Source organism: Lontra canadensis, unplaced genomic scaffold (assembly GCF_010015895.1).
Source record: "Lontra canadensis isolate GAN:19392208 unplaced genomic scaffold, GSC_riverotter_1.0 scaffold11, whole genome shotgun sequence".
In the NCBI taxonomy this organism is placed as follows: domain Eukaryota; kingdom Metazoa; phylum Chordata; class Mammalia; order Carnivora; family Mustelidae; genus Lontra; species Lontra canadensis.
In genome coordinates this window covers 22243737-22270488 of record NW_022631005.1, presented here as the reverse complement: position 1 = coordinate 22270488, position 26752 = coordinate 22243737, and the positions used below count along the sequence as shown (strand labels likewise).

The following is a 26752-nucleotide window of genomic DNA, read 5'->3' as shown; positions in this document are numbered from 1 at the left end:
TGTTCTGATTCCTTCCCAGACTGGCATTTACCCCCATAACATGCTGTCATGGAACTGTTTTTCTTTTTTATCACAAATGCAATTAAATAGTTAACTTTATAACAACAGTGGAAGGACATCATATTCACAGACAATAGCAATGAAACTACTTGCACATAGTACCTCATAACAAAGACAGATTAAGGACAGGAGTGAGTTGGGGAGAGAGCAAGAGAGAAACACAGACATTTAAATTCTGCCCACTGTTCCCCTTTAACAGGTTTAAGACCTGATGCTTACGAGTGGGCGTTAAATGACATGGGAGCCCTGCTTTTTCCTTGGCTATTCCTATTAATCAGTTGTCTTTTTTTTTTTTTTAATGAATTGGAATACCAGTATTTGAACATATTTTTTCAAACATCCAACCTCCTTCACACAAGCCAACAACTTCATTCATCTTGTGTTCAGTGAAAAAACAATTTGGCTCTAAGCTGTAGGACAATTGTCCATATTGAATTAATTGAAAGATAGTCTGGAGACCTTGGGATGGCAACTTCCTAAGGAATTTTCTAGGATAATTTAGGTTGTGTGCAATTTTCACCCTACTTGCTAATTTAGAACCTACCAAGAAAGATACAACTCTATTTTTAATATTTTTAATTTTGGCCTAAAGTACATGGTCTATGAGGGCAGAAGCTAAATCTGGCAATTTCATCCCTGTATTCCTAGAACATAGCAAGATGCCTGGATCATACTGCAGCTTAATAAATATTTGTCAAATTAATTAGCACTCCCTCAATGTTTACAGGATCAGTCTATTTGGGCAACAGTACAGAGTTTGGAGTTAGGAAGACTAAAAGGCAGACAGAATTCCAAGACGTTAAGCATTATGGAAACCTTCCATAACCTGCATGTCTGTAGGAAACTTAACTTAAAATGGCAGGAAAAACTGAGAGCCAGACATGACAAAGTTCGGTGTATTTTAATGAAGACTTGTGTATGTAAGACAACATTCTGTTTTTTTTGTTTGTTTGTTTTGTTTTTTTAATTCTCTTACTAAGCCAGCCTGTAAACAAAAAGCCAACACCTTCCTTATCATTTTAGGTCAAACGAGCCGGGCTCGATTCATCATCATGCCAACCCAAGGAGAAGGACGGCCATGCCCCACAGAGCTGACCCAGCAGAAAACCTGCCCAGTGACGCCTTGCTACAGCTGGGTCCTCGGCAACTGGTCCGCATGTAAATTGGAGGTAGGTCACGTGATGATAGTTAAAGAAATGCTTTTTAGTTGGTCTAATGCATTTGTCTGGTCAACCTATGTGCAGATGGAATAGATTTCACAGCACTAGGAACCTGGCACTATGTATTTTTATGCAATAGAACACACGCAAAATTACAACCGAATGACTTAACCTTATGCCGAGTGTCATTGCCAGGAAAATAGCCATTCATTAGGCATGGATTCTCGTGGGATCATGGGACTTTCTTTCTCTTAGGTGTTCTCTGGAATACAATGTTATGTTCTTGGCTTGTTGAAAATATCAAAGTATTATTTAATTAGGCAAAACCCTGATGCGATGGAAATGCACAGCTTGCCTTATTTCTTCAAGAGGCACTTTAAGGCTTAGACAAAATCTTGCATATGGGCAGAAAACCAAAAGTGTATGAAAGTTATATTTTAACATTATTACACAAACCAAGGTTACTATATTTTCCTCAATGATTACTTTTTTATTGACCTGAAATATAAATGCCTAGCAACATCATCATATATCACATACCCAGAGCTTTTGCTAGATCGGCAAAGATCCTCTCCTGCATTTTCTCTGTGGTTTCTTGTATAAGAAAAAGCACAATTGATTTTCTTTAGGTTTTTATTTTACTAGTTTATCCTTCAGTTCATATTCCAAAGCATATTTTAATTAGGTAACAATAATTGTGATTATGTGTTAAGAAATCTGCCGAGTATTCTCAGAGAGATGTTTAGTGTTCCTGTCAGGATGACATTGTCATGCAGCATTACTATCTTGCAGAAGTTAAATGCCCATGTATTTTAATAAGTCCCAGAGGAACAGCAGTGTGTGGTACATTTGTTCTGTCTCCTTTTTACAGAAAATAAGATAACCATGCTCATTAATTCAATAGTAATCTAATGGCTTTAAATATGAATACTTTGTCTATGAGTTGAAAATCATCTTCTTTCCTAAATCTTGAGCAATTTCCAAATGCTGCTTGGAATCCCAATAAGGAAATGGAAGGAATGTTTTTCCTTAGCACGGTGATAACTGTTGACAGAGTAGAGAAAATAAACTCAAAGAATTCAGGAACCCATTGCAGGGGAAGGGAGAAAAAAGGGGAGAGGGTGGGAAGATGCAGGCTTGATAAACCCCTTACTCCAAGTCTTGCCAAGCATACAACTACTACTTCTACCTTACTTGTTCTTTCGTACCTTCCCTTTTTATCTTCTCAGGTGCCAGGAGCCCTTTCTTTCTTTCTTTCTTCCTTTTTTTTTTTAAGAGTTTTTATTTATTTGATAGAGATACAGCAAGACAGGGAACACAAGCAGCGGGAGTGGGAGAGGGAGAAGCAGGCTCCCCACCAAGCAGGGAGCCCAGTGCAGGGTCGAGCCCAGGACCTTGGGATCATGACCTGAGCCAAAGGCAGATGTATTATAACACTGAGCCACCCAGGAGCCTTTCTTTTTTTTTTTACACACATATCTGTCCACTTGTCCCATGGGAACATTATGGGGCTATGCCAAACATAGTGTTTCAGGTTGCTGTCACATACTGAGCTTTTTGCCAGAACCACAGGAGCAAGAGCGGTGGGTTGTAAACATTTTCTTTAGAAATGCCAGTGGGGGTTGGGGGTCATCACATCCTTTGGAGATACCCAGGCTTGGAGGCCATGGGAGCCCCTAGCAGCAAGTGTATCCTCAAATCTCAGAACTGCTTCTGATTTCTAGACGAGCTTCTTGTTCACTGGCACCTCCAGGCAGGAGGGAAATCTGAAGTTTGACTTAATCCAGGCAAAGCTCTTGAAAAACACATCTGGAGTTAATTGTTCCGGGGTTGTCACCTTACCCAAATGGGGCCCTTCAGCCTTCTTCCCTAAGAATTTGGAAGGTACTAAAGCTGTTGGAAGATCGTGTATTTGTGAACTCTCACCTGCCACATTTTTCTACCTTGCTGATAAAATAAGTAGCTCTGAAACAAGAAGAAACAACGGTACAGAAAAAAGAAGAGGTGAAAGAGAAAGGGAAGCATGATGATAGGAGTTGAATTTTGCCCGAGTTCAAGCTGCATTTCTGCTTTTCTTGAAGCCTAACTGTGAAATCTTTGTGAGATGGCTAACCCAGTATCTTTTTGGAAGATTGCCTCTTCTTAAATGTGTATGTCAACAGAGTTTGGAACAGCTGATCAAAAGACATGTGGGCCTCTGCACACAAAGGAAAATCCCCACTCGCACAGCTGCACTCCTGTTTCTCTTTGTCCTTGCCTGCCAAATACAGGTTGGGCACGCACTCCCTGAGGGCGGTGGGGATATCCACGTGGCCCACTGCCATCCAACGGATCAGACCAGCAGAGGAGCTAACATAGGGCCCAGCGGATGTGCCAGTTCAGCCACAATCTTACATGGAGATTAGCACAAGGAAGCATTCACCCTCAGGCTTTACTTTTTTAGTGTTTTCTGTTTTTTTTTCTTTCCAGAGTCCTCCGTCGATAACATGTATCCACATAGAGATTGATAAATCTGTTTTAGGAGCTCAGACTCCTGAGTCTAGCAGGCTTTATTTTGGTCAAGGTTCTGTCAGTTCTTAGCTCTGCAAATTTTGCCAAGTCTGTAAGCTCTCCAAGTCTGTTCTTGTTTTGTTTTTTGTTTTCATCTCTTATCAGGAGAGTAGCGATCGTACCTGTGTTTCTGGGATCTTTTCGTTGGGATTACACCCTTTTAATACAGTGCTTACCATGGTACCTGACATAAGTTAAGAGCTCAATAAATTATAGCTGCTATTATAATTTTGATTAAAACTGTGATTATGATTATTGTCACCATCTGCCTCTCCACATCTGGTGGAGATGCCAATTCAGAACATATAAAATGTCCGTCAATGATGGGGACAGAGGAGTGTCAGTGGGAGAATCCTTGGTTATTGACAGTCTTGCTCACAGAAGCCTAGGTCTGTTTTCAGCCTCTCGTGTATAAAGCTTCATGAATGAGAGTGAGTGAATGCTTGCTTTGTGAATGAGATTATCCTTCAGATACTGATTTCTTTTCATTTTATGGCTGCTGTTGTCAAAGATGGAAGAGATTCAGGTTGGCTGTGGATACATATGAGGAGCATATTACTGTTTGTCTTGGTGTTTAAAGGCATCCCTGATGGAGACTTGTTTCCTGTCTTTTCAAACAAAACTCTAATCAACTGCATCTTCTGTTACCCAAGGTTCTAGACAGGAAATTTCAAATTTCATACATGCTACTGTGCCTTCATACTCTTCTCTCCATGCACTCTGTAGCAAAATATCACCTCGGACAAGTCAGCAATGGATCCATCATCCAGGATAATGACTTCTAAGAGAGACCCCTAAAAAAGAAATTCTACTTATACTATTTTCCACTTTAGAGAGTAAACATTTACTAGAGCTAAATGAATCAGCTGCGAATCAACTCTGAATCTCTCTCTCCCAAAAAATGCACTTGGGTCTGAAATTAGGGTGCGTTTCTTTTGACAGTGTCATAGTGGCCATAGAAATGACTGGAGCGGTTATGAAGTGTTGATAAATCAGGTGTGGAAATTGTCATCTTGGATAAAGAAATGCTAGTTCTTGTTAAAATCTCTAGAAGCAAAGGTGATGGTCCCAATTTATGTGCCTCTTCAGATTTTCAAGCTTTAAGTTGCTCCAACTTGGACCTCCTCTAAGTTGCACCTTTTCTTTCTTGTTAATAGGTCTTTGAATCCTAACTTCCTTATTATGGAAAGCATTTTTCTCAGCAGCCGCACTGTACCAGCCTGGATGTCCAGCAGTCTGTCCGACAACCTGCCCTTGGCACTCAGCAGCTGCTGCCATGATGCCTGGCCCTGGTCGGTGTTCAACAGGCCCAGCACCCACCCCCCACCTGCTCCATGCCCTGGCCCACTATCCTGACTGCACTGGTCAACCACCCCCTCCTCCTTCACTCCTGCCACTCCAAAGGCCACAGCAGCTCCAAAGCCTTAGAAAGGCAGTTTCTGGCTCCTGCAGTGGGAAAGGCATAAAAAGAACATGAAACCCAGTTTTCCCAGTGCAGGGCACAGTTACCAGACTGCCACCTAATAAGGAGTTGATGGATGAGAGCACGTGGCATCCCTGATTGCAGCAGCATGGGTGCAGAGAACTTGCTCTAGCTCTTTCTCTCTCCTTCTGGACTCCCGCCATACTATCAGGCGTCATGGAAACTCTACCTCTTCCACTGAATTCTGGAACTAGCGGGAACTAACATCGCTCAGAAGTTTAGGGGAGTTAATATTGCCTGGGATTTCCTCCCTCCCTCGTCTTAGATGGTACCAAGGCATGGTGTTATCACATGGCCTGTCTGGAAGACATGAGTGTCCAAGAAGCCACCTGGTAACTCACTACTTTGTATTTGCTTTCCCTCCGTTCCTGCTGTAGTTCCTCACCTTCTCTCTTGCCATCCTGGGATTTTACCTCCTTAGCATAGAAGCTCTGCCTTCTGCTCCGTTTTCTATGGTACTTATGGAAAAAACAGAGCTGCTCTCTAAAGCTATCCTCATATCCAGTGGACTTATTTTTGAAGTATGAACACCTGACAAAAACTGAGGAGAAAATACTCATGAGTATCTGCCAAACACATTATAGTGGGAAACCTTTCATCAGGCAGATGGTTAGGTCAGATAATCACTAACAGCTTTCCAGTTCTACGTTTCTGTTTCTGTGAGACACTGCACAATTTTTTTCTAATTGCCCAGAAAAATCTGAGTGGGATTTATATTAAGTATCTTTAAAAAAAAAAAAACATTATTCAACAGGAAGGCATGCTGGGAAAACAACTTCTTGTGGCAAGAGAGAAAATCGGTGTTTTGTTTTTTTTTTTAAGATTTTTTTTTTTTTTAATCTATTTGACTGACAGATCACAAGTAGGCAGAGAGGCAGGCAGAGAGAGACAGGAGGAGGCAGCCTCCCTGCCGAGCAGAGAGCCCGACGCGGGACCCGATCCCAGGACCCCCGAGACCATGACCCAAGCCAAAGGCAGAGGCCTCAACCACTGAGCCACCCAGGCACCCCGAAAATCGGTGTTTTATTGGAAACCCCAGCCTATTCCATATAAGAAAGTACTGAATTCCCTACCAAAGAAAAACAAGCAAAGTAAAAGAAATGTATGCCCTGTGGCTGTACACATGCTCTCTTGGGGAGTGATTATGGATTAGGCCATTTTAATACATACACCTAGACAAATTCTGTATTGTTTGTTCTTTTTCAGTCAATCCTGGCTGAGTTCCAAAATGAATCGTCCTAATCTGAGTACATAAATTCCATGGAATAAATTTGCATTTCTACTTCAACTTCTCTGTCAGCTCTAGGAGAATTGCTCAGTGATGCTTTATTGTCAGCAATTGAAAGATAACTCCCAGGAGAAGGAAGCTACTGATTTTTCTTGGGTGAGAGGTGGCCAGAGCCAAAAACCTGGGAGATGCTTATTGTTTGGGTAATTCTGACAGTATTCTTTGCTTTAATAGGGTGGAGACTGTGGGGAAGGAGTCCAGATCCGCAGCCTGTCCTGCATGGTCCACAATGGTTCAAGCTCTCAGTCAGCTGTAAGTGTAGACGCTGCACTGTGTGGAGAAATGCCCTTTCAAGACAGCATCCTGAAACAGCCATGTTCTGTGCCTTGCCCAGGTATGTAGTTTTGGGAGGGACTTCCTTGTGGATTTTTAAAGTCATTAAAAATTTTTTTTTCCTGGAAAAGCTCTCATCAAAATTGAAATTTTGAATTAACCACAATTAAAAATGCAATAAAATTATCACTTTGGAAGATCCCTACAGCTTCAATGGAGGCAAGGTAGGTAAGAAGCAAAAAAAAAAAAAAAGAAAGAAAGAAAGAAAGGAAGGAAGAAAGGAAGAAAAGAAAGAAGGAAGGAAGGAAGGAAGAAAGAAAGGCACCAGACTTGGAAATTTAAGAATGAAGTTAGAATTTTGTCAAATCACTGGTGTTTTATCAGGATCATAGAGTCTAGTGCCTTGGACCAACGATTGTTCTATCTAGAAAATCTGTTAATAATGCCTAACCTGACAGTGTGTAACACACTGGCTATCACTCGAAAAAATGCTGACTGGCTCCTTGAGATGATGAACCCCTGAAAGATGGTGTGTGGAAACAAGTAAGGCTATAGGTTCATGAAAGCATTCTGTAAATGTCAAGGTCATTATTAGTTACATAAAATGTATGAGTTGATTTTTAGTCCTAATAACCAACCTAGCTGATATGGCCTTTCAGGTAGCTGAATAGGTCCAGGTGTGTGTAGACATATACATCTATATACACACACAATTGTGTATGTTCAAATTATTAAACATCCTTTATACTCAAAGATATCCCACTTCAGAGACCAGCTTCTCCCTTTTATATGGTTTCTATGGATGTCTATTTTATGACGTTACGCCTCTCTTTGAAAACTGAGTTACTGTTTTGAGAAGTTTATTATTACTACAAGATACATAGTGTCCTCTAGATAAGGCTGCCATGATTTGAAGTAATGGCAATTTAGTTTTTTATACTTTCTTGCTAAACTAGGTTAAACCATTAATCATCATTCGTAGCATATCCTAAGTGAAAAATTGGTCAAGGTGGCATGTATAGTGTGTACAACCCACCCCTGTCACTGTGCCATCACCACAGATGTCATTGTGAACCCTCTCCAGGTAAACGTTTTCAAGTGCCAGTTTTCATATTATTTTCCTTCCTCTGCCCTGCACAATCATCTAGGAGACTGCCACTTAACGGAATGGTCAGAATGGAGCACATGTGAATTAACCTGCATCAATGGAAGAAGCTTCGAGACCATGGGCCGCCAGTCTAGGTCAAGGGCATTTATAGTCCAGTCTTTTGAGAACCAAGACAGCTGCCCCCAGCAGGTTCTAGAAACACGCCCCTGTACAGGTACCAAGAGCACTTCTCGATTCTCAGCCTTGATTGATCAATGCTTATTCTATTTTTATGTGAGGTGTAATAGAACCGCTGTTATCATATTTACTTGCAGGAGGCAAATGTTATCACTACACATGGAAAGCAAGTCTTTGGAACAATAATGAACGAACTGTATGGTGCCAACGTTCAGATGGCATTAATGTCACAGGTATTCCTGCCTAAGATTTATGTGGGCACTTCAAAAAGATCTCTGAGTGTTGCTGTTTGTGAGAAGAATTAGCTTACAAAGTATAAGAGAAGACTGAGCAGGTGGCCTTAGATGATCTTCATAGCAAATCGTCATTAGGCCTTATTTTGTTTTAAATTTTTAATTGAAGTATCCTTGGCATAATAGCATTAAATTAGATTTAGGTCTACAACGTAGTGATCCAATAATTATATACAAGATGCCCACCATGATAACTGTATTACTGTATAATTGACTAAAGTCCATATGCTGCATTTTTCTTCCCTGTGACTTATAACTAGAAACTTGTACCTTTTAATCCTCTGCACCCATTTTACCTGACCCATCCCCCTGCCCCCACTTTTTGCAACCACCAGTTTGTTTTCCGTATTTATGTCTGGTTCTTTCTTTTTTCTTGTTGTTTGTTCATTTTTTCTGTTTTTGGATTCTATGTATAAGTGTAATCATATGGTATTTGTCTTTTTCTGTCTTGCTTATTTCACTTAGCATAACACCCTCCAGGTCCAACCATGTTGTTGCAAATGGCAAGACTCCATCCTTATGGCTGAGTAATAGACCTTTGCATCTTAGAAAGCAAACAACTTTATCCCAAGACCCATAATATCCAACAACTTACACAATAAAATTTCCTTAAATATCATGTTCTGAGACAAAGTCTGAAAAAGACACATGGGAGTTTAAAACAACAGTCTCTAAAGTTTTAAATCATGTACCTTCTCAGTAAAAAGTTTTTGAGGACATATCCCAACATTCTATGCTATACGATGCTACCATATCATATTATAAAACACAAAAGTTGAACGTAAAAGGGTGGATAAAGATATAATAAATTTGTTAATGATGCAAAAAAATGTATCGCACTGGAAGCTTGATTTTGGATATTTTGCTAGTCATTATAATTATTTAATATCTAAACATAGATGGAGCAAAGGTTTTTTACTCATGACAGTGGATACAATCTGAATGTACAAATGATCTCAATTTTAAAGTTTTTTAATGCCTTTTCAGAGAAAATTGTCAGTTTTTACTGCAGCTGACAGAGCTTATCATATCAATGAGAATTTCTATTCTTCCATAGGAATGGAAGAATTGTTAGCCTTGTCTTTGTCTTGTTTGCCTATATTTGTGTTATTGTATTCTCTTTAATCCATAGTTTATCTGTATGGTAATTTATTTTAAGCTGCTTGCCCGTTCTGTAAGTTATTGTTGAAACTGAATACGTTGTGAATCTGTTTAACCAGGAACATCACAAGCAGCATCCTCTCAGCACCCTGAGAGCGGGCTGGTGCGAGTTACACTATCAAATTCTCCTCCATGGACTTGCACAGTGTACAACACTGGGCCATCCATTGATGAGCTCAGGTTATCACTATCGGCTGTTAACTATTAGCTTCATTTCATTTTTTAAGTTTAAACAACATTTGTATGAGCTACACAAATTCTAGTATCTTCTAGATACTAGAAGATGCATGGTGTCCTCTAGATAAAACTCCTAGAGATTCTAGGGAATCTCTACCAATTCCCTAGAGAGTCTGTCCCCAGGGGCGCAGACACTGCTCTTTGGAGAGCTCTGGTTAAAAAGAGTGGAAACAACCCCCCCCCCACCGCCCCAAGCAGTACTGGCAGCAACACCACCATGTGGTTATTGCTCCTCTGTCCAAATTATCCATTCACACAGAGGTATATTTCTGGATTTTAGGTTTTTGTTTTTGTTTTTGTTTTGTTTTGTTTTACCCTGTGAGGATTTTTATTCTTTCAGTAACACTAGGAATTTAGCTGCTTTGTTCACAGGGAAAACGTAGGTCTGTTTCCTACACCATCTTGGGCTGAAAGATTTTTGCTAGGTACCCAATCATAAGCTATAACTGGGTGGCAATTATAGTAAGGCAAAAGCTAGAATCTATAAGTGAAACCAGTATTACATAAATACAATTTAAATGCTACCCTCAGTACATCAAGTTCTTAGCCTAGTACCTGACTCCTGAAAGGCATAACTAATGTGTAAATTATCGCAGAGTACAGAGACATTATTCCATCCATTTACTCAAAAATATTTAATACCTGCAAGTACTGTATCAGATGTATGACTGCCTCTCCAGGAGCTTATACATTTGTTTTAAAAAATGTGTCAAGCTCCATTTGTGACTGCGCGTGTATGTGTGTGTGTATGCATTCTGGCTGAGATATATTTAAAGCTTTACCAAAAAGTTTGCTATTGTGGTCCATGAACCTATTTGTGGCTTTCTTTTAACATTGGTTGTTGCCAATTGGCTTATTGCCTAGTTGGGGTATTCAGGCACTGGAGAAAAATATACAAAGAATGGGTCTTTGAGCAGATGTACTTTGGGCTCCTGAAATGAAATTGAAATTTCATCCATTCTTTTTCTGGCCCGGCAAACAGATGTGGCCCTCAAGCAGAGTCCTATGATAGAATCACATTTGCCAATGAATAGGTACAAAAACTACCGCAACCATCTTGTTGGCAGAGCCTCCCATCTTGAACAATTCTTCCTAATCAATAAAATTCAGATGGACCATGTGTCAGCAGATGCATATAAAAAAGAGTATGTTACAGAGTGCCCAGAGAGGAAAACCATTTTTTTTTTTTAATGTTTATCATAGAAAAGTCCGCAAATGATGGTGGGTTTTGTGTTTTTTGTTTTGTTTTTTTGTTTTTGTTTTTCTTTGTAGGAGGCTGCGCCCCTCAGGCACGTCCTGCTGCTATTCGGCAGTGTAATCCAGCCTGCAGAAAACCTTTCTCCTACTGTACACAGGTGAGTCCCGGGCTGAAGCCTTCTAGACAAACTGCTGTCTTCTGCATAAGCTGGCGGATGTTTTCTGTCCTGCAAGCTACAGCCCTAGCAGCAGTTCCATGTGCTCCCGGTACCATCTAGAGGAATTTGCAGGAATAATCACAGCCATTAAGGATTTTTTTTTTTTTTTAATAGAGCCATGTCTTAAGGCTATAGCCAAATCTGCCTTTCAGATAGTTAATTCATATTAGCTCTGCTTATCAATAAATGTTCTCAGTTGATTTATTCTTTCATTATTAGCTTTTCAGCTACCCAAACTATTTTGAAAGATCTTCTCAGTGTTCATATTTGCTAATTAGTAAACACTAGTATGAGTAAATTTTCAGTTCATTTAAAATAAGTATTTGTGTGGAGAAAAAAAGTATGTATGCACGGGTGCACATTTTTTTGTTTTTTAAAGCAGAACTCTTTCTTCCATTCTTCTCCCTTTACTCCCATTTACCACTGCTCAGGAATTAATGCAAAATGTGCAGTGTATTCTAATCAATGACCCTCATAGGGAGCAGTGCCTCTATCATGTTCCTTAAAGGAACAGGTTTCTTATTATGTGCTATTTCCAAAAATGATCCTGTTAAAAATAATTCAAGCACTCAATCCTATTTTATGGCTCTTTCACTTCAAGGTGGGTTAATTCCTTCCACAGAAAAGCTCGTGCCTAAGCTTACAGAGGAGAAAAGAGGTCAGCAACAACTTCTAGGCTAATCAGGTTTGCAAAAGAGAAGGTGTAGCTTTCCACCAGCTGTCTGGATACCCTCTTTAATAAAACATAAATACCTTTTGCCTTGAACTTTTGGCACATGTGATTGGCTACAGCATTTCAGTTAGATTAGAGGTGATCTTAATTGTCTTAATTAGCTCTCTATTAAACATCATGTAATATCTTCAAATGAAATGCTGTAATGTCATTATTATAGGAATGCTGCCTTTTACTAAACAATGGCAATTATTAATTTTAATGTACTTTTCTGACCTTTTCCTCTTGTAGAAGATGGAGGTGCCCTCCCTAGCTTTAGTATCTTTTGCTCCTTAACATCATGTGTTAACAATCGATGGCCCAAATGTACCGATCCTTATGGCTCACCCAGCCTTGAGTGGCTATGTGAGACTAGAGTCTGTTCAAAAAATGCCAAATAATTTCAGGTAAGGTGCCCCTACAGCAAACTCATAATTGTATGCCTAACTTGTTCTATTCTTCTCTATTGTTTTTATGTTTACTGGAGGACAGAAGAGCAATTATTTTCAGTTTCACTTCTAGAGACAGAGAGAAATCCTTGTTTGTTACACCTCACCCTAGCCAGCATCTTGGAGAGGTTTATTGTACATGAAAATGATCAGGAGTTCAGAGAAACAGGAAGGACACATTGTTACAGTGCCAACTAGGAATGTGTTGTAGTGTGACACCGGGTTCCTCCAAGGAAGACTGTGGAACATGTGCGTTTGGTGAAGTCTTTTTCCTTTTTCTCCACTCAGGCTGCCCTCCTTGAGTGCAGAACCAAGCCTGCAAGCAGAGAGGTAGTTCAGACTAGTTAGTGATCAGTGGTAGAAGGTGGTAAGCACATTCAGCAGCTGACATCAAAGAGCACAAAGCCCAAAGGCGCTTCTTACATAATCCCTGTTGCTTTACTTCTCAGCATCAAGGGCAGCAGGTTCCAGTGGGTGGGCAGGAATTTCAAACAGTTGCATTGGGGAGACAGGGAATGGAGGATAATTTGATTAAATAAATGCCTTGAACATCTCTGTAAGGGAGAAAGGGATAGAGTTGATGCCCTCTATTGACAAAGAATTGTGATTTCTTACTTGGAAGGCATGAGATCTGATGATGTATTTAAGGTTGACTTTGGAATTCACAAGAAAGGAACTGCTCTGTTTTTTATCTCTTTTGCAACTCTATTGCTGAAAAACCCCAAATTGTCATAACACATCACACAGGTATTAAGTGATTCCAACTTTTACATTGTTCATTTTCATCACCATGTAACCATAAAACTATTTTGTATGCTTTAGGGTGGAGTCTGTGGTTGTGAGAAGGGCTACAGAGAGATCATGAGGTCAAATGGTTTCCTGGATTACTGTATGAAAGTACCTGGCTCTGAGGAGAAAAAAGCTGATGTGAAGAACCTTGCAGGGAAAAACAGACCTGTGAATTCAAAGATACATGACATTTTTAAAGGATGGTCCCTACCACCTCTTGATCCAGGTACATTGAAGAGTAAGAAATACACACTTACTTGAGGGACATGGGGGTTCCTATTGTCATCGCTGCTTATGACATAAAGAATGGAGGGAAGGAGTAAAAGAGGAGAGATGGAAGAGGTGATGTGGTCCAATTCAAGGTTTCTCAACTCTGAATGTCATAAAGGGAGAGTCCCTTTCAATGTAAAATGTTCTCCTGGATGGTTGAAGAGAAGTCTCTTTCAAGCCCAGTCTAGGAGCTATGGAATTGAGTCCTCATGTTGTTAAGCTTTAGAGTTATCTTTTCATTGTAAATTACCTCTGCAAAAGAGAATGCCATTTTAACTGTGAATATGTGTACATAATTGAAATTAAAAGCAGAAGTTGTCTTAGAATCAAGAACCTGCAGATACCTCAGGAAATGTCTAGGGACTCTATATGGTTTGAGAAACACAGTAAAGAGCCTTGATTTCAGAGACAGACCTTGACATCACAACTCAGAATGTACCTGTTTTGTGATTGAGCGTAACGTCTTCATCTCTCTCAACTGATTTCATAAATGAGGAAGCAGGTCCAAAGACACCTACCTTGCAGGAATGTTGTGAGTTTTATCATAGTGCTGGGCCTATAGGAGTCAGGAATTAGTGGTTATTAAGGAGAGGAGTGAACATTAGAAGCTTTGTGTAACCTGTAGTTCTGGGCTGGTTTTATTGAGTGAATGATCTCATTAGGTTGCAAAAACCTAATGATTTTGAGATTAGAAGTCTGAAACAGTGAATATGAATTTGACTAAGGTTTTATCACCAGTAAGTGATGGGAAGATTTGCAAGGCAGGTCATAGAATTTGTCTCAGCTCCCCGCCTACGAAGCATGCTGAGAATGAATGCAAGGTTCTTGGTGCTAATCATACATACCTTTGCTAGGAAACAAAAATGCTGATAACAATTAAGCAAAGAGGCCTGACAGGACGTGGAGAGGGAAGATGTAGACAGAGCTCATCCAAAACATACCCTGAGAATTCCTCCCAGACCCCAGGCCTCTGTGTATCAAAAGTGTCTTAATGATATGCTTAAATGAAGCAAAAACCAGAGCCTGGGCCCAAAGGACACTAGATCTAGGAAGAACCAGATGTACACTCCTCAGCCAACTTTTCAGGATGCCCACAGTATCTTATTCGCTGCTGATTCTGCTTTATGTCTGGGCAGGTCATGGATTTTTAAAATGTTTCATTCATTTTGTTAACTAAATGAGCAGTAGCTTTAAATCTGAAGGAAGCGTGGTAGGAAATGTAGCCAGGCTCCTCCATTACCTGTAGCCCCCAGTTCAGGAAGAGAATTAGTGTGAGGTTCTAGAGAAATGAATGCTCAAATCCACAAGTGAAGTCCTTAGCCTTTGGGGGCTAATGAAAACATCAGTGGCGGCCTGGATGTGAATACATGTATGTGTATCTTTTTTTCTCATGAGAGTATAAATTGGAGCAACCTCTAGAAAGACGTTTAGGCAATACACATCATACAGTTGGACCTAAAATTTGTTTCCTAAGAACCCATCATACAGATATGTACATGTCTACTAAATAATGTTTGTTACAAATGTTCTAAAGCATAGTGGAAACAATCTAAATGTCTATAAACAGAAAATGGAAAAAGAAAATGATACAATTATCCGATGTGCTTCATATTAAAAAGAATAAGACCTGTCTTCTGATCTAGCATGGAAGTTGTTTCTAAAAAAGTAGAATTCAAAATATGTGCCATTCGTATCTCCCCCCTGACAAAAAAAAAAGATGTATATATTTGTATGCTTGTACTCGAACGTTTGCATTATACATAAGGAAACTCAACTGCTAAAGGAAACGAAAAGGATAACAGTGGTAGCTTCTGGCTTGGGAATTGAGAGAGGGTAGCAGCGCGACTTATTTTTCATGACTTACCTTTTCTTCATAGTTTGATCCTGTCCATTATGTTATTATAAAAAGTTATATTCTTTTTTAAGTAACATGGACCACATACCTCTACACTGGGGATTTCAAAGTTATGGAGCCTCCAAATACTTCAGCTCTGTGAGGTTTAGGAGTAAGAAGATGAAAGGTGCTTTCTCTCTTAGCGAAGACTTTTTTTTTTTTCCCCCCAAATGTAAAACACTCAGAAGTGGGGATTTCATCATTAGTATTTCAAAGAGATCAGAATCAAAGCTTTGTTAAAAGTTTCATGACCGTAGAAAAATATCATTACTACATTGAAACCTCTTTCTAAAACCTGACTGAGGTTTTAAAGTGTCCTGTAAGCAAAAACTCTAATGGGGAGTGACAATATAATTGAATGTAATTGTGATTTTATTCCAAACAAATGTTGATTACCATAGATTTTGATTGTTGTTCACCCCACAGAAGCCTTTCAAATAAGATGCTGATGATTTTTGGACGTGCAGTTAGTTAAATTCATGTAGTGTAATGAATCTTCTGTGTGTGTGTGTGTGTGAGTGTGTGTCTTTGTCTTTCAGAAAGGAAGGCTGTTCCTTGGGAACGCTCAGGCATTCGACGGTGCTCACATAAACAGAACATAGAAAACCATACATACACTCAATTTGTGCATAACAGTAAAAATAACAAAATAGATCAGACTTATGTGGTTTTATTTTTCTTAACTCTGGCAGATAGGACATAAAAATAATGTCTGTGCTTTTACACGTGTGGTTATAATTTGGCATAATTTAGTGAGTTTATTACTTTTGGGCATATAGTTTTTGTTCACTCAGCATCAGGTGTCACCAAAGTGGTGACAGTAATTTGCTTTGCTTACAGGATGGCCTCTTTATTTTTTGCTTCTCTCGATGTTGTCAAAATGTATTGCAGTACTTTTTGTATTGTATGTAGGAGACTAGACACACATAAAAATACATTTAAAATAGCCTGACAATCATTAGATTTTATGAAGAACGATTACTGGCGTGTTTGCCATTGTGAAAAATTGGATACTGTCTTAACGTTTTACATTTTCACCTTTGTCGAATGTTTTCTAGCTGTCACATGTGTGTAGTTCCACTGTGATTGTGACTTATGCCAGTCTCAGAATTCAGAGGATAAATATTTCAGATGAGAAGACTTTTGTATGCTAAGCTTGTTATTTAATCTCTATCTTAAACAGATGGCCGAGTAAAAATTTGGGTTTATGGCGTCTCAGGTGGAGGTTTTCTTATCATGATTTTCCTAGTATTTACTTCCTACCTTCTTTGGTAAGTACTGACTCGCAAAACATTTATATTCCATGTTCTGATCAGTGATGTGTTTTATTAAAAGATCCTTGCCCATTATCACTGGACCCTTTACCCACAAATAATTATCAACAGTAGAATAGTTGAAATCATTTATCTTTCCTGTCCTCATTTAATACAACCTACTTTTAATCAGAAGGTATAAGAGGGAAATCACTAGTGAGGATTTCCCCCATTTTAGTATTTTGATTATTTTTCGCTTTGCCTGTATCTTAGCATCTCTTAGTACCTCCTGGGGACTGATACTTGGCTCCCAGCCCCAGTGATTCTGATTTCATTAGTCTTGCCTTTGGCCGGGTCATCTGGATACTTAAAGGCATCCCACGTAATGCTAAGCTGCAGTTAATGCTAAGAGCTATTACTCTAGAAAATTCTAATTCTTAAATTGACCTATCTTGACCCAGAGGTTCAAACAACCAGTTTAGTACATTTTAAATAGTAGAGCCAGGTGTTTATCCACCTTGACCAGATGTAAAATCTTCTGTCAATTCCATTTTGTAAGGGACTTATTCCTAAAAATTTATTATTCTCAGGAAATGATTGGTTTACTGTACAGAATATATTTTAGTTGATGAGCTGCTCTTAAAACTAGCCAGGAGTAAATACATTTGAATGTTTTCAAGTGTGTTGAGAATATTTTACTAGCTTCCAAGCAAAATTTCTAAAGGATCTTTTTTTTTTATTTTCATGAGATTAAAGTGTTACTCTACTTTTTTTCTCCAAATTGAGCTGTTTATATTCATCATCTATTAAACTATTTCCTTGAGAATTTTTTTTTTTTTAAAGATTTTATTTGACAGAGAGAGAGACCGTAAATAGGCAGAGGGAAAGAGGGGGAAGCAGGCTTCCTGCTAAGCAGAGAGCCAGATGCGGGGCTCGATCTCAGGACCCTGAGATCATGACCTGAGCCCAAGGCAGAAGCTTAACCCACCGAGCCACCCAGGCACCCCTCCTTGAGAAATTTTACCCAAGTTTTAATCTCGATTGAAATCCAGCCTTTGTACATTTAGCCTCAGATTCTGTTTCCAAGGTTACACAGGTTTATAACTCTTTGCCCTGGATCAGTGAAAATTAGTGAAGAAAATAAGATGACTTTAATTCTTTCTGCCACCTCTAGTGCTAGAAATTGGATTTCTATCCAACTACTCTTTCCATAGAGCTGTAGTAAAAAGTAACACCTTTGGTTAGTCCTTTACCTTATAATCAAATGATTTGACAAATTTTTATGTCTCGATAAATTTTGTGTGTATTCTTAGATCCTGTTGAAAGCTTTATATGAGGTTCAGAGTGATAGGCTGCATTCATCACTAAAACAGATTAGAAAAGGAGGAAAAGGTCTTATATTGCGACAAAAGATATAAGGGTTTAACAGATGAGAAACTTCTCAAAGTAATGGACCAACACAGTGCAAGGGAATAAGATAGTCTGTTCTTCTTTAAAAATTAACAAGTGTGGTACATCCAAGTTTTTAATCTCTTAGGTATTCCAGGGAAGAGGGAACCATAGGATTTAGAATTGGGGATGTAGTAATTTGTAGTAATAGTCCTTAAGTTTGCCTTTTAACATTTCTCTAGTCCTTCAAAATTAAGTATTTATTGAGGCCCCCCCTCTTTTTTTAAAAGATTTATTAATTTATTTGATAGAGAGAGGTCACAACTAGGCAGAGAAAGAGAAGGAAGCAGACTCCCTGCTGAGCAGAGAGCCCAATGTGGGGCTTGATTCCAGGACACTGAGACCATGACCTGAGCCGAAAGCAAAGGCTTAACCCACTGAGCCACCCAGGTGCCCCGAGGCCCTTTCTGAATGACTCTAAACTCTGGGGATTAATTAGGTACATCACTGAATTCTGGAAACAATTTTCTAGAAAATTTAAACATCAGTGTAATTTTCCCTTATTTTAGTGACCAAATTACATAAATATATATGGTACAGTATTTCTCACATCCATTTTTTCTCAGCTTCAGTGCTTGACTTTAGTCCTCTCCCTTTAGGAGTAGCACAATAGCTATATATCTGGACTCAAAACAATTGTTCCTTTCTTCTGTCTACAGCCAAATTAGTCTTCCTAAAAGCCAGATGATCAGCCCTTCTCCTACTCAGACACCAGCGTTGGCTTTCTTTGACTACAAAATGAAAGTCAGGTTTTGGCTGCCTAACCAGCCAACTAAAGTCTTCCACAATTGAAGCCTGAACAATCCTTACAGCTTCATTAGTTTCCCTATGCCTTAGATAGTCTGCTGTGTTGGATAGGCCCAAATCACTTTTTCTCATTGAAGACTTCCTTTATAAACTCTTAATTTTCATAACATGGTACCTTTTCTGCTGGAATATTTAACCCATGTGTTTAGTTCTAATTCCCAACAATCCTATATTAGTTCATTATAACATACTCCTTTTCTCTTCTTTCATAGAGAACAAAGTTTGTGTCCATCTTTCAGATCATTTCGTTATTGCTTTCACCTCCCTTTCCACGGTCAGGTTCGGTTTTTCAAGTTTACTATCTTCATTTCTAAGTTATTGAGATACAGCACTTTTAGTTTGTGTTGCTGTTTCATAAGTTTTATTCAAGACCCCATGTACCCATTGTATTAGGGAAGTTTACCATTATATCTGTACTGTGCATGTATATTTTTGATGTCTATTATGTATTTTTTGTATTACAAATGCTTCATTATATGAAAAACTTCCAAGTACTGAATGTACTTAATGTAAAGTACTGAATGTACTGGATGTAATTATCCTGAAGGATTAGGGTATATTAGGGTACTTACAGTGGTACCTTCTAATTTTACAAGGAGGGTTCTGATTCCAGGGTTTCCTCCTTTTTTCCATTCATCTAGAATGAATTTTCACGTTTAGCTATTGACACTCTGTTGCTTCTTCCCAGTAAAATGCAAATGCCAGCATTTTCCCCTTAAACAGTCTGGAAAAACTTGTCCATTCCTCCTCCTCTCTGGCACTTGTCTAGGCTGTGATTATAGTTGTTTCTTAAATATCTCCCTCCTCTACCACCTGAAGTAGAATAGTGGATGAATAAATATTTTACAGAGGTTGCCTTTTCAGACCTTACAAAAATCTACCGAGCTGTTACTCTTATTGTACCCATTTTATTTTATTTATTTTTTTTAAAGATTTTATTTTATTTGACAGAGATCACAAGTAGGCAGAGAGAGAGGGAGGAGGAAGCAGGCTCCCTGCCGAGCAGAGAGCCTGATGTGGGGCTCGATCCCAGGACCCTGGGATCATGACCTGAGCCGAAGGCAGAAGCTGTAACCCACTGAGCCACCCAGGCGCCCCTTATTGTACCCATTTTAAGGCGAGCTAAGTTATTTCACTTTTCTGAGGATCACTTATCTGAGGTCATGAGCCTGGTAAAATCACTTCTAGGTTGGTCTAGGCCCAGAGCTTTACGTGCTTTCCACTGGTCTTCTGGTGTGCAATTTCTTTCTCTTGAGTGACCCTAAAAACCCTTTAGGTTCAATGTAGTGGCTACAGTTTTCATATTTTTTAGAGGCTCCTTGTTTCCCAAGTAAGCTATAGACCTGGAAACAGACCTATTGATATCAAAACACCTACCATTTCCTGTTACACGGGAGCTGCCTAGAGAGTCCAAATAGATACTTTCAGGGCATTTTCTTCTATTAAATAGCTTGCAGAGGAGTTAGACGATGACAGTTTTGGAGATTTTATATTTTCTCCCCAAAATAAAAGGCTTAGGACAAGAGAACTGCTGTAATATGCCAGGCCTTAGGTGTATACTTTAGATGAAAGCAGTTTATAATAAAACTTAGAAATGCTTTTGAGAAAATATAGAAAAATCGTCTTCTTAAGGACCACTTCGTTCAGATACAACCCTTTGTACATCTACCATTAGTGCTCGAAGTTTTTGAAATATTACTGATGCCCCTGCTCCCCTGGCAGAAAAGATCCATGAGGCAATTTAGCGAAGACGAGCGCTGGGTGAGCCTGTAGTCAATCTAGACATAGTGCCAGAAAATTGCTCTAGATAACTCCAGCATATCCATTCTCTGTAAATGGGCCATCGTCCTGCCCACATTTCAGAGTAGTGCACCTACTCCCTGAGGCTCCGCCCTCATGAGTGGCTGCATAAACCAAAGACCATTTCAGGCGTTCATCAAGCTATTTAATCTCTCCTGGCCTGGGGATGGGTCCTTGGGGCTTGAATTCAGTGGTGCTGTTAATTTCCTGCAGTATGCTGTCCGTTCATCATCAGTTTGTTTTTCTGCCTTCTTGGGTTTGTCCTTTGCTAAAATGCAAATGATCCTGGAGGAGGTCACTTTAAATGTGTGTCACACAATGGTCTCTTACCGTCGGTGTTGCATAATAGCTTTATCCCTGTGCCAACCCTGGAAGTGGTGGTGGCTGTCAAGAGGGCTCCATTAGGAAGAGTTATGAGGTGACACCTCAGTTCGACAGGGAAGAATAGTGTGATGGATTAGAGATCCACCGTGGGTACAGGATGAGTGGTGGTGGCCCATGTGGCAGGCATCCGCGGGTCCTGATTTAGTGTGAGGTGGTCACACCTCTCCTGATACCAGAGTTGAAGAGAAAAAGTATTTCTTAAGGGGAAAATGAGTACCAGTAAGGGGGAAAGGAAAGAGAGCAGGGCCTCTCAAGACAGGCCTTCTAGTTGCTGACTTTGCTACGGACAGCCCCTCTCCTCAGTCATTTTTTAACTAGTCAGGAAGATTTGTAAAGTCACAGCTACTCGACATATACCACCTTACTCAGTTTACCAGCATTTAAGAACTTTCAAACTCTAAAATTTCTCAGATCTCACATATTCATAGTTATATTAGTAGTAGTTGAGAGGTTACCCAATTTGAAGCGATTCATAAAAAATGAGGTCTTCATCCAAATGATCCCCAGCGCACTCCATGGCCCACAAGGATTTAAGGTCTATGTATTAGGAGACCCCTTTTCTTTTCCATAATCCCAGACAGGGAACTCATTCATAAAAATATCTCTAATATTTTGAGCAGAATTTTATAGGCCCAACAAACAGGCTAGCCAAGTTTAGATGTCTCCCAGGCAACATCAATATAAAGATCCAGCCATCTCTATCCCTCTTCCCCACTCCCCAGAGATCTTCTTTCATTTCTCTATGCCTAGTAGCCCTTGGCAAATGCTAATTAAGAACAGATTGTCAAGAACTATTTGGAAGCACCTACATCTCTTCCTGTTCTCTTCCTTTCTCCTCTGAAAAGACAGGAGATACAGGATGGAGAAGATCCCAACTGTCATTTCAGATGAACCATCTTATATTAAGACAACCTCCACTCTCATCAGCACGACCACCACTGTAGATGCACAGCTGTCGCCTTTTTGGTTGTCCTAAACTGTGGTGTGATCTCTTAGTACTTTTAAATGCTGCAGATTAGCATCCTCTGGACCTCATTTCAAGCTGGGTCCATTCTTGATGCTAGAGTCTGGGCCAGGCAGTAGAACTAGAGCCACTGGAATATATATAAAATTGAATACTATTCTTACAATCATGCAGTGAATACCCTTGAGAGAAGCACACAATCAGAGAGTAGGGCTCCTATGGTAGAGGATGCTAGAGCTGGTTTCTGCCTGTCCTCAGCTTCCCTGGTTGGAAGGTGTCTGCCTGCAGCCCATGCCCAGCCCTCAGCATCCACTGAGTCCCCACTGCACCCCAGATACCAGGCAGGAGCACTGATAGGATCTGTGGTTTTTCCTTTAGTGATTTTTAAAATCATTTTTAATTTCTTCTTTTTGTAATGTTCATTATCAAACCAAAAAAAAAAAAAACTTTAGAACTTGAGCATTTAAACTAGGTGATACTCTCTAGGCTCATTTTAATTCTATGAGGCATCTCTTTTTGTGTATGTGGTAAAATTCACATAATACAAAAGTCTCCATGTTAACCATTGGGGGAAAGAAGCCAGACAGAAAGGCCACATATAGTAGGACTCTACTGTATGAAATATCCGGAATAGGCAGATCCTTAAGAGATGGAAAGTTAAGTGGGTGCCAGGGGCTGAGGGTAGGGGAAATAGGAAGACAGCTTTTTGGGTACAGAGTTTTTCTTTGGAGTGATGAAAATGTTCTGGAACTAGATAAGATGATGGTTACACAACACTGAATATACTAAATGCCACTGAATTGTACACATGAAAATGTGTTTTTCTAAGTTCAAAGCATAAAATTCTTATGTTCAGAAAAAAATGTGTCTACCACATGCCAAATTAATGGGATAGATACAGAGAGTGCACTGAAGAGGTTAAGGGCCTGGGCGTCTGTGTTAGATGTGCTTAAATTTCAGCCTGAGCTGTTCAGTCACTTGGGAGAAGGTAAGGGACCTCTCTGGTCCTTCTCTATAAAGAAGTATTAACCCTAATGCTCCCCCCACCCTATAAAGAAGTATAAACCCTAATGCTCCCCCTACCCCACGCCCAGGGTTGTTCTGGGTTTATTGAGGTATTTTATGTAAAATGCTGAGCACAAGGCTTGGCACTGAGCATACTTTCAATTAATGATAGATGCTGCTGTAAAATAATTTGGAGACAAGGAAAGAGTTGGCAACGCCAAAGAGCTGGGATCTAAAGGCATGGCAAAGCAAAGGCACTGAGGAAGGAAGAGAAACAGTATGGTAGGGATGGGGCATGATGAGGGAAAATTCAAACTATCAAACTTCATAGATTGAGTTTTACCCGTACTAAGAAACAAAGTATAATGCAGGTTGTTTTGCCCCACATCTGGGCCATCACTGTACAATTTGCCAAGGTTGGTCAATTTCAGCTTCTCTGTGAGAAGGAACAGCAGCCCTCCCTGACCTGGCAAAGTTGTCAGCCTCAGGTCAGAGACCAGGCGAGAGTGGCTCTACATGGTGCAGGACCAGAGAAAGTTTCCTAGCAGACTCTGGTGACATGGCATCCGAATGTCAGGTTTTAGGTCAGAGCAGAAGCGAATTAAGAACACCACTAGGGTAAGGCGGAGGAGTCTGGCTGTTCCAGCTGCTCTTATGAAATATCTCTGATAGGAGGGTCATGGTAGCTTAGGAATTAGTGAACAGCATCTGGTTGCATTACTGAGTATAAACAAGAATGAGGAAAAGTAGCTCTCTACTGAGTTCATTGCTTCCATGAAACCACTTTTAAGATTTTGAAAAAAAAAAATGATAGCTTGTCCTTAAAATAGGAATAAAATATACAAGTATTCAAAAAAGAAACCCACATGTTCAGAGCACTCAATCTTTTGTCATTTAACCACATGAATTTCTATACCTTGTAATTGTCTTTGGCAGATAAACAGAGCTCTGTGAACCTATATCTGAGGAATTCTTTTCCCTTTGCAGCAAGAAGCCAAAACCACATCAAAGCACACCTCCCCAACAGAAGCCTCTGACCTTAGCCTACGACGGAGACTTAGACATGTAACCTGAAAAATCCAAATGTAGACATCAACTGCCTTAACCGCTTTCTCTTTTGTAGCTCTCAGACTTCTCAGTTTTTTGAGGAATCTCATGATGTGATATATTGGGCAGAATACAAATATTGCAAAAGTAATATTTTCTCAACTTCATTTGAACATGGAGTCAAGGATTCTTAGGTCTGCCATTTTGCTTTCAAGTTGTTTGTGGGTGTGTGTTTAATTTTTTGATTTTCCCAAGGGTCCTGAAAACCCTTCTCTTCCTGTTTGGAAATGGGAGGAAGAAAACATGATGGAATTCCCACAGACTTCAGTAAACTTTATCTTCAGCAGCATGATGACAATCTGGAGGAAAGTCCAATCAAGGCATTTACTGTAAATGATGAGCCTGACACTGCTTTGTTATGCACTATATTAGTGCAAGTCTTTATTCTTCCCATATTTCAACACTGAGTTTTCTAGAGTTTACATTGGTTCAAAGACTTTCAAATTGGATTGCCTATTTTCATGAACACAGAGAGAATGGTTTACCATTTCAGAAATTCTCTGAGTTTTTACCTTTAAATATTGTATTTTGTTTTGTAGCCAGGGGATGATGGCACTTCATGGGCTGCATTTATTGAAAAAAAATGGCGTGGGCATAATTGCTGGTCTAGATGAAAGCTAGGTGGTTTCTGAATGAAATATGTATTGAGTGTTAGGTGATTATGTTGGAGAATGAGGTAGATTATTTGATTACTAAAACTATTTTAACAGAAACTTAGCCATGTAGATATAATACTATACCATACACACTGGTAATTCAGTTTAATGATAACAAACTCTGCTTTTGTAATTTCAATTTTCTTATCTGAATATTTATAAATTCTTTTTTTGAATTTAATTATCTGACCTCATTTACTATACATCAAACACCAATCCTGTTTGTAGCAAGTCTTGCTTTTATAAGGTTTCAATAATACCTAAACACATTAAAGAGCTGAAATCATTTTATGAAGATAATTGTTTGTAATTGTAGATGTTGAGAGTAAGAAGGTGCCATCTTGTGGTATTGACTTGTATTTATAACAAATAAAGTGCTCAAGAGACTGAGATATTGCCTGTTCTAGACTTATTCACTTATGAAATGCCCTTGCCTTGACAAAAACAGTTTTGCTGTCAGTTTCCCTGTGTCACTGCTGTAGGGGTTGACAGCTGAAATCACTGCCGGAGAAAGGGATTCTTATTCCGCATTCTCAACACTATCAAGTACACTATGAAATAGAGCCAACTACAATTCCACAGAGTAGCTTTGAAGGAATATTTAAAGCTCAGTTAACACTAGAACCAAACACTGATATGTCAATGTCCTCAGTAAATGGGAATGTTAGAAATGTGATACACTGAGGAAGAGAGAGGAAGTTTTCATTTATACAGGACTTCTGTTAAGCATTTAACACTGATTAACCAGTTTTGTCCATTGGCACTATGGTTTAAAAAGAAAAAAAAATACATGAAAATAGGATGGCTTATATCTTTAGTGTCACTGAGCAAACACACCCTAGAGTTGGCCTCTTATTAGTTTACTTAAATAACAGCATCAACGATCTTCATAGAAATTTAAGAGATCCTTCTTCAGAAATCAAATCCTGGCTGTGCCATTTTCCCATGTGCGACCCGGCATAAGGATCGCAAATTATGTCTGCCTCAGTTGTTTGACCCACACAATGAAGATAATGAAATCATTTTCCTTTTAGACATTAAAATAAATGTCAGATGGGGTTGTGGTTCAAAATGACAATGTAAGAGGATACCCAGCGTACCGCCACCCCACAGACACACCAACATCTCTGTAGCTTCCTATGGAACAATTCCCAATGAAATAAACCCTCAGAATAACTGAGCAACTCCTACACATCAGGCAAATGAGAAAATATAAACACTAGGACAGAAGAAGCTATGACACAATCTCACCATAAGCCCCACCTGTGGTACAGTGACTCACCATCCCTAGCTTCTCCCATAGGAGCAAAGGTTTGAACCCCACTTTTGGCACCCCAAATTTTAAGACCTGTTACCTGTGAGATGAATCCCCCCAAACCATCTACCTTTGAAAGCCAATGGGGCTTGCATCACAAAACCTCAAGACTACAAAACTGAGAAGTAGTTCTTGAAGGATTCACACAGACTCAACACAGCTAGACACCAGGGCACAGCATACAGGCAACAGTCTTTCTATGAAAGAGACTATCTGCTTATCTTAAAGGCTTTGACATGAGGGTCAGGTATCTACTTTAGCACACATCTAGGGGCCTACTCAGATATAAAGATCATAGAGACAAGAGGCAAAAGACACAACATAGGAGCATCATCTTTATGTTCTCCCACTCCCTTGTTTAGGTGGCCACTATTTCCTAGAAAATAGATTGTACATGCATCTAGGGCCCTGGTTTTTGTGGCTCCAACCCAAGGGAAGACTCCTGATCTCCTGACTGGTGGCCACTGGGCATTGTGTTCATAGGTTCAATGAGAAGATATCAAACAGCAAACAGTACTTCACTATTTCCCCAGGGCTCAGTGAAGGAGGAGCAGACAGAAAAGCCCATCTCCTAGTCATCTCCAACAAGAGGTCTATTAGCATAGTTTAAAAGCTGCTGGGTCCAGCTTCCAGTCAGCCTACATCTAAGTGTTGGCTGAGATCCTCCCCTTTGGGCAGTAACAGGTGCTGGCA

At 39.6% G+C, this 26752-nt stretch overlaps 1 protein-coding gene across 1 annotated transcript in view; it reads left to right on the top strand.

Moving 5' to 3' along the window:
- The window catches only part of THSD7B (thrombospondin type 1 domain containing 7B), an 856222-nt gene extending 831088 nt beyond the window's left edge, over positions 1 to 25134 (top strand). Inside the window, exons 21-28 of the mRNA XM_032856149.1 lie at positions 1084 to 1229; positions 6716 to 6875; positions 7963 to 8136; positions 8237 to 8332; positions 11063 to 11145; positions 13189 to 13381; positions 16503 to 16590; positions 23969 to 25134. Coding sequence (XP_032712040.1) covers positions 1084 to 1229; positions 6716 to 6875; positions 7963 to 8136; positions 8237 to 8332; positions 11063 to 11145; positions 13189 to 13381; positions 16503 to 16590; positions 23969 to 24050 — 1022 coding nt within the window. The 3' untranslated portion in view covers positions 24051 to 25134. The remainder of the gene's footprint in view (positions 1 to 1083; positions 1230 to 6715; positions 6876 to 7962; positions 8137 to 8236; positions 8333 to 11062; positions 11146 to 13188; positions 13382 to 16502; positions 16591 to 23968) is intronic.
- Positions 25135 to 26752: the final 1618 nt, after the last annotated feature.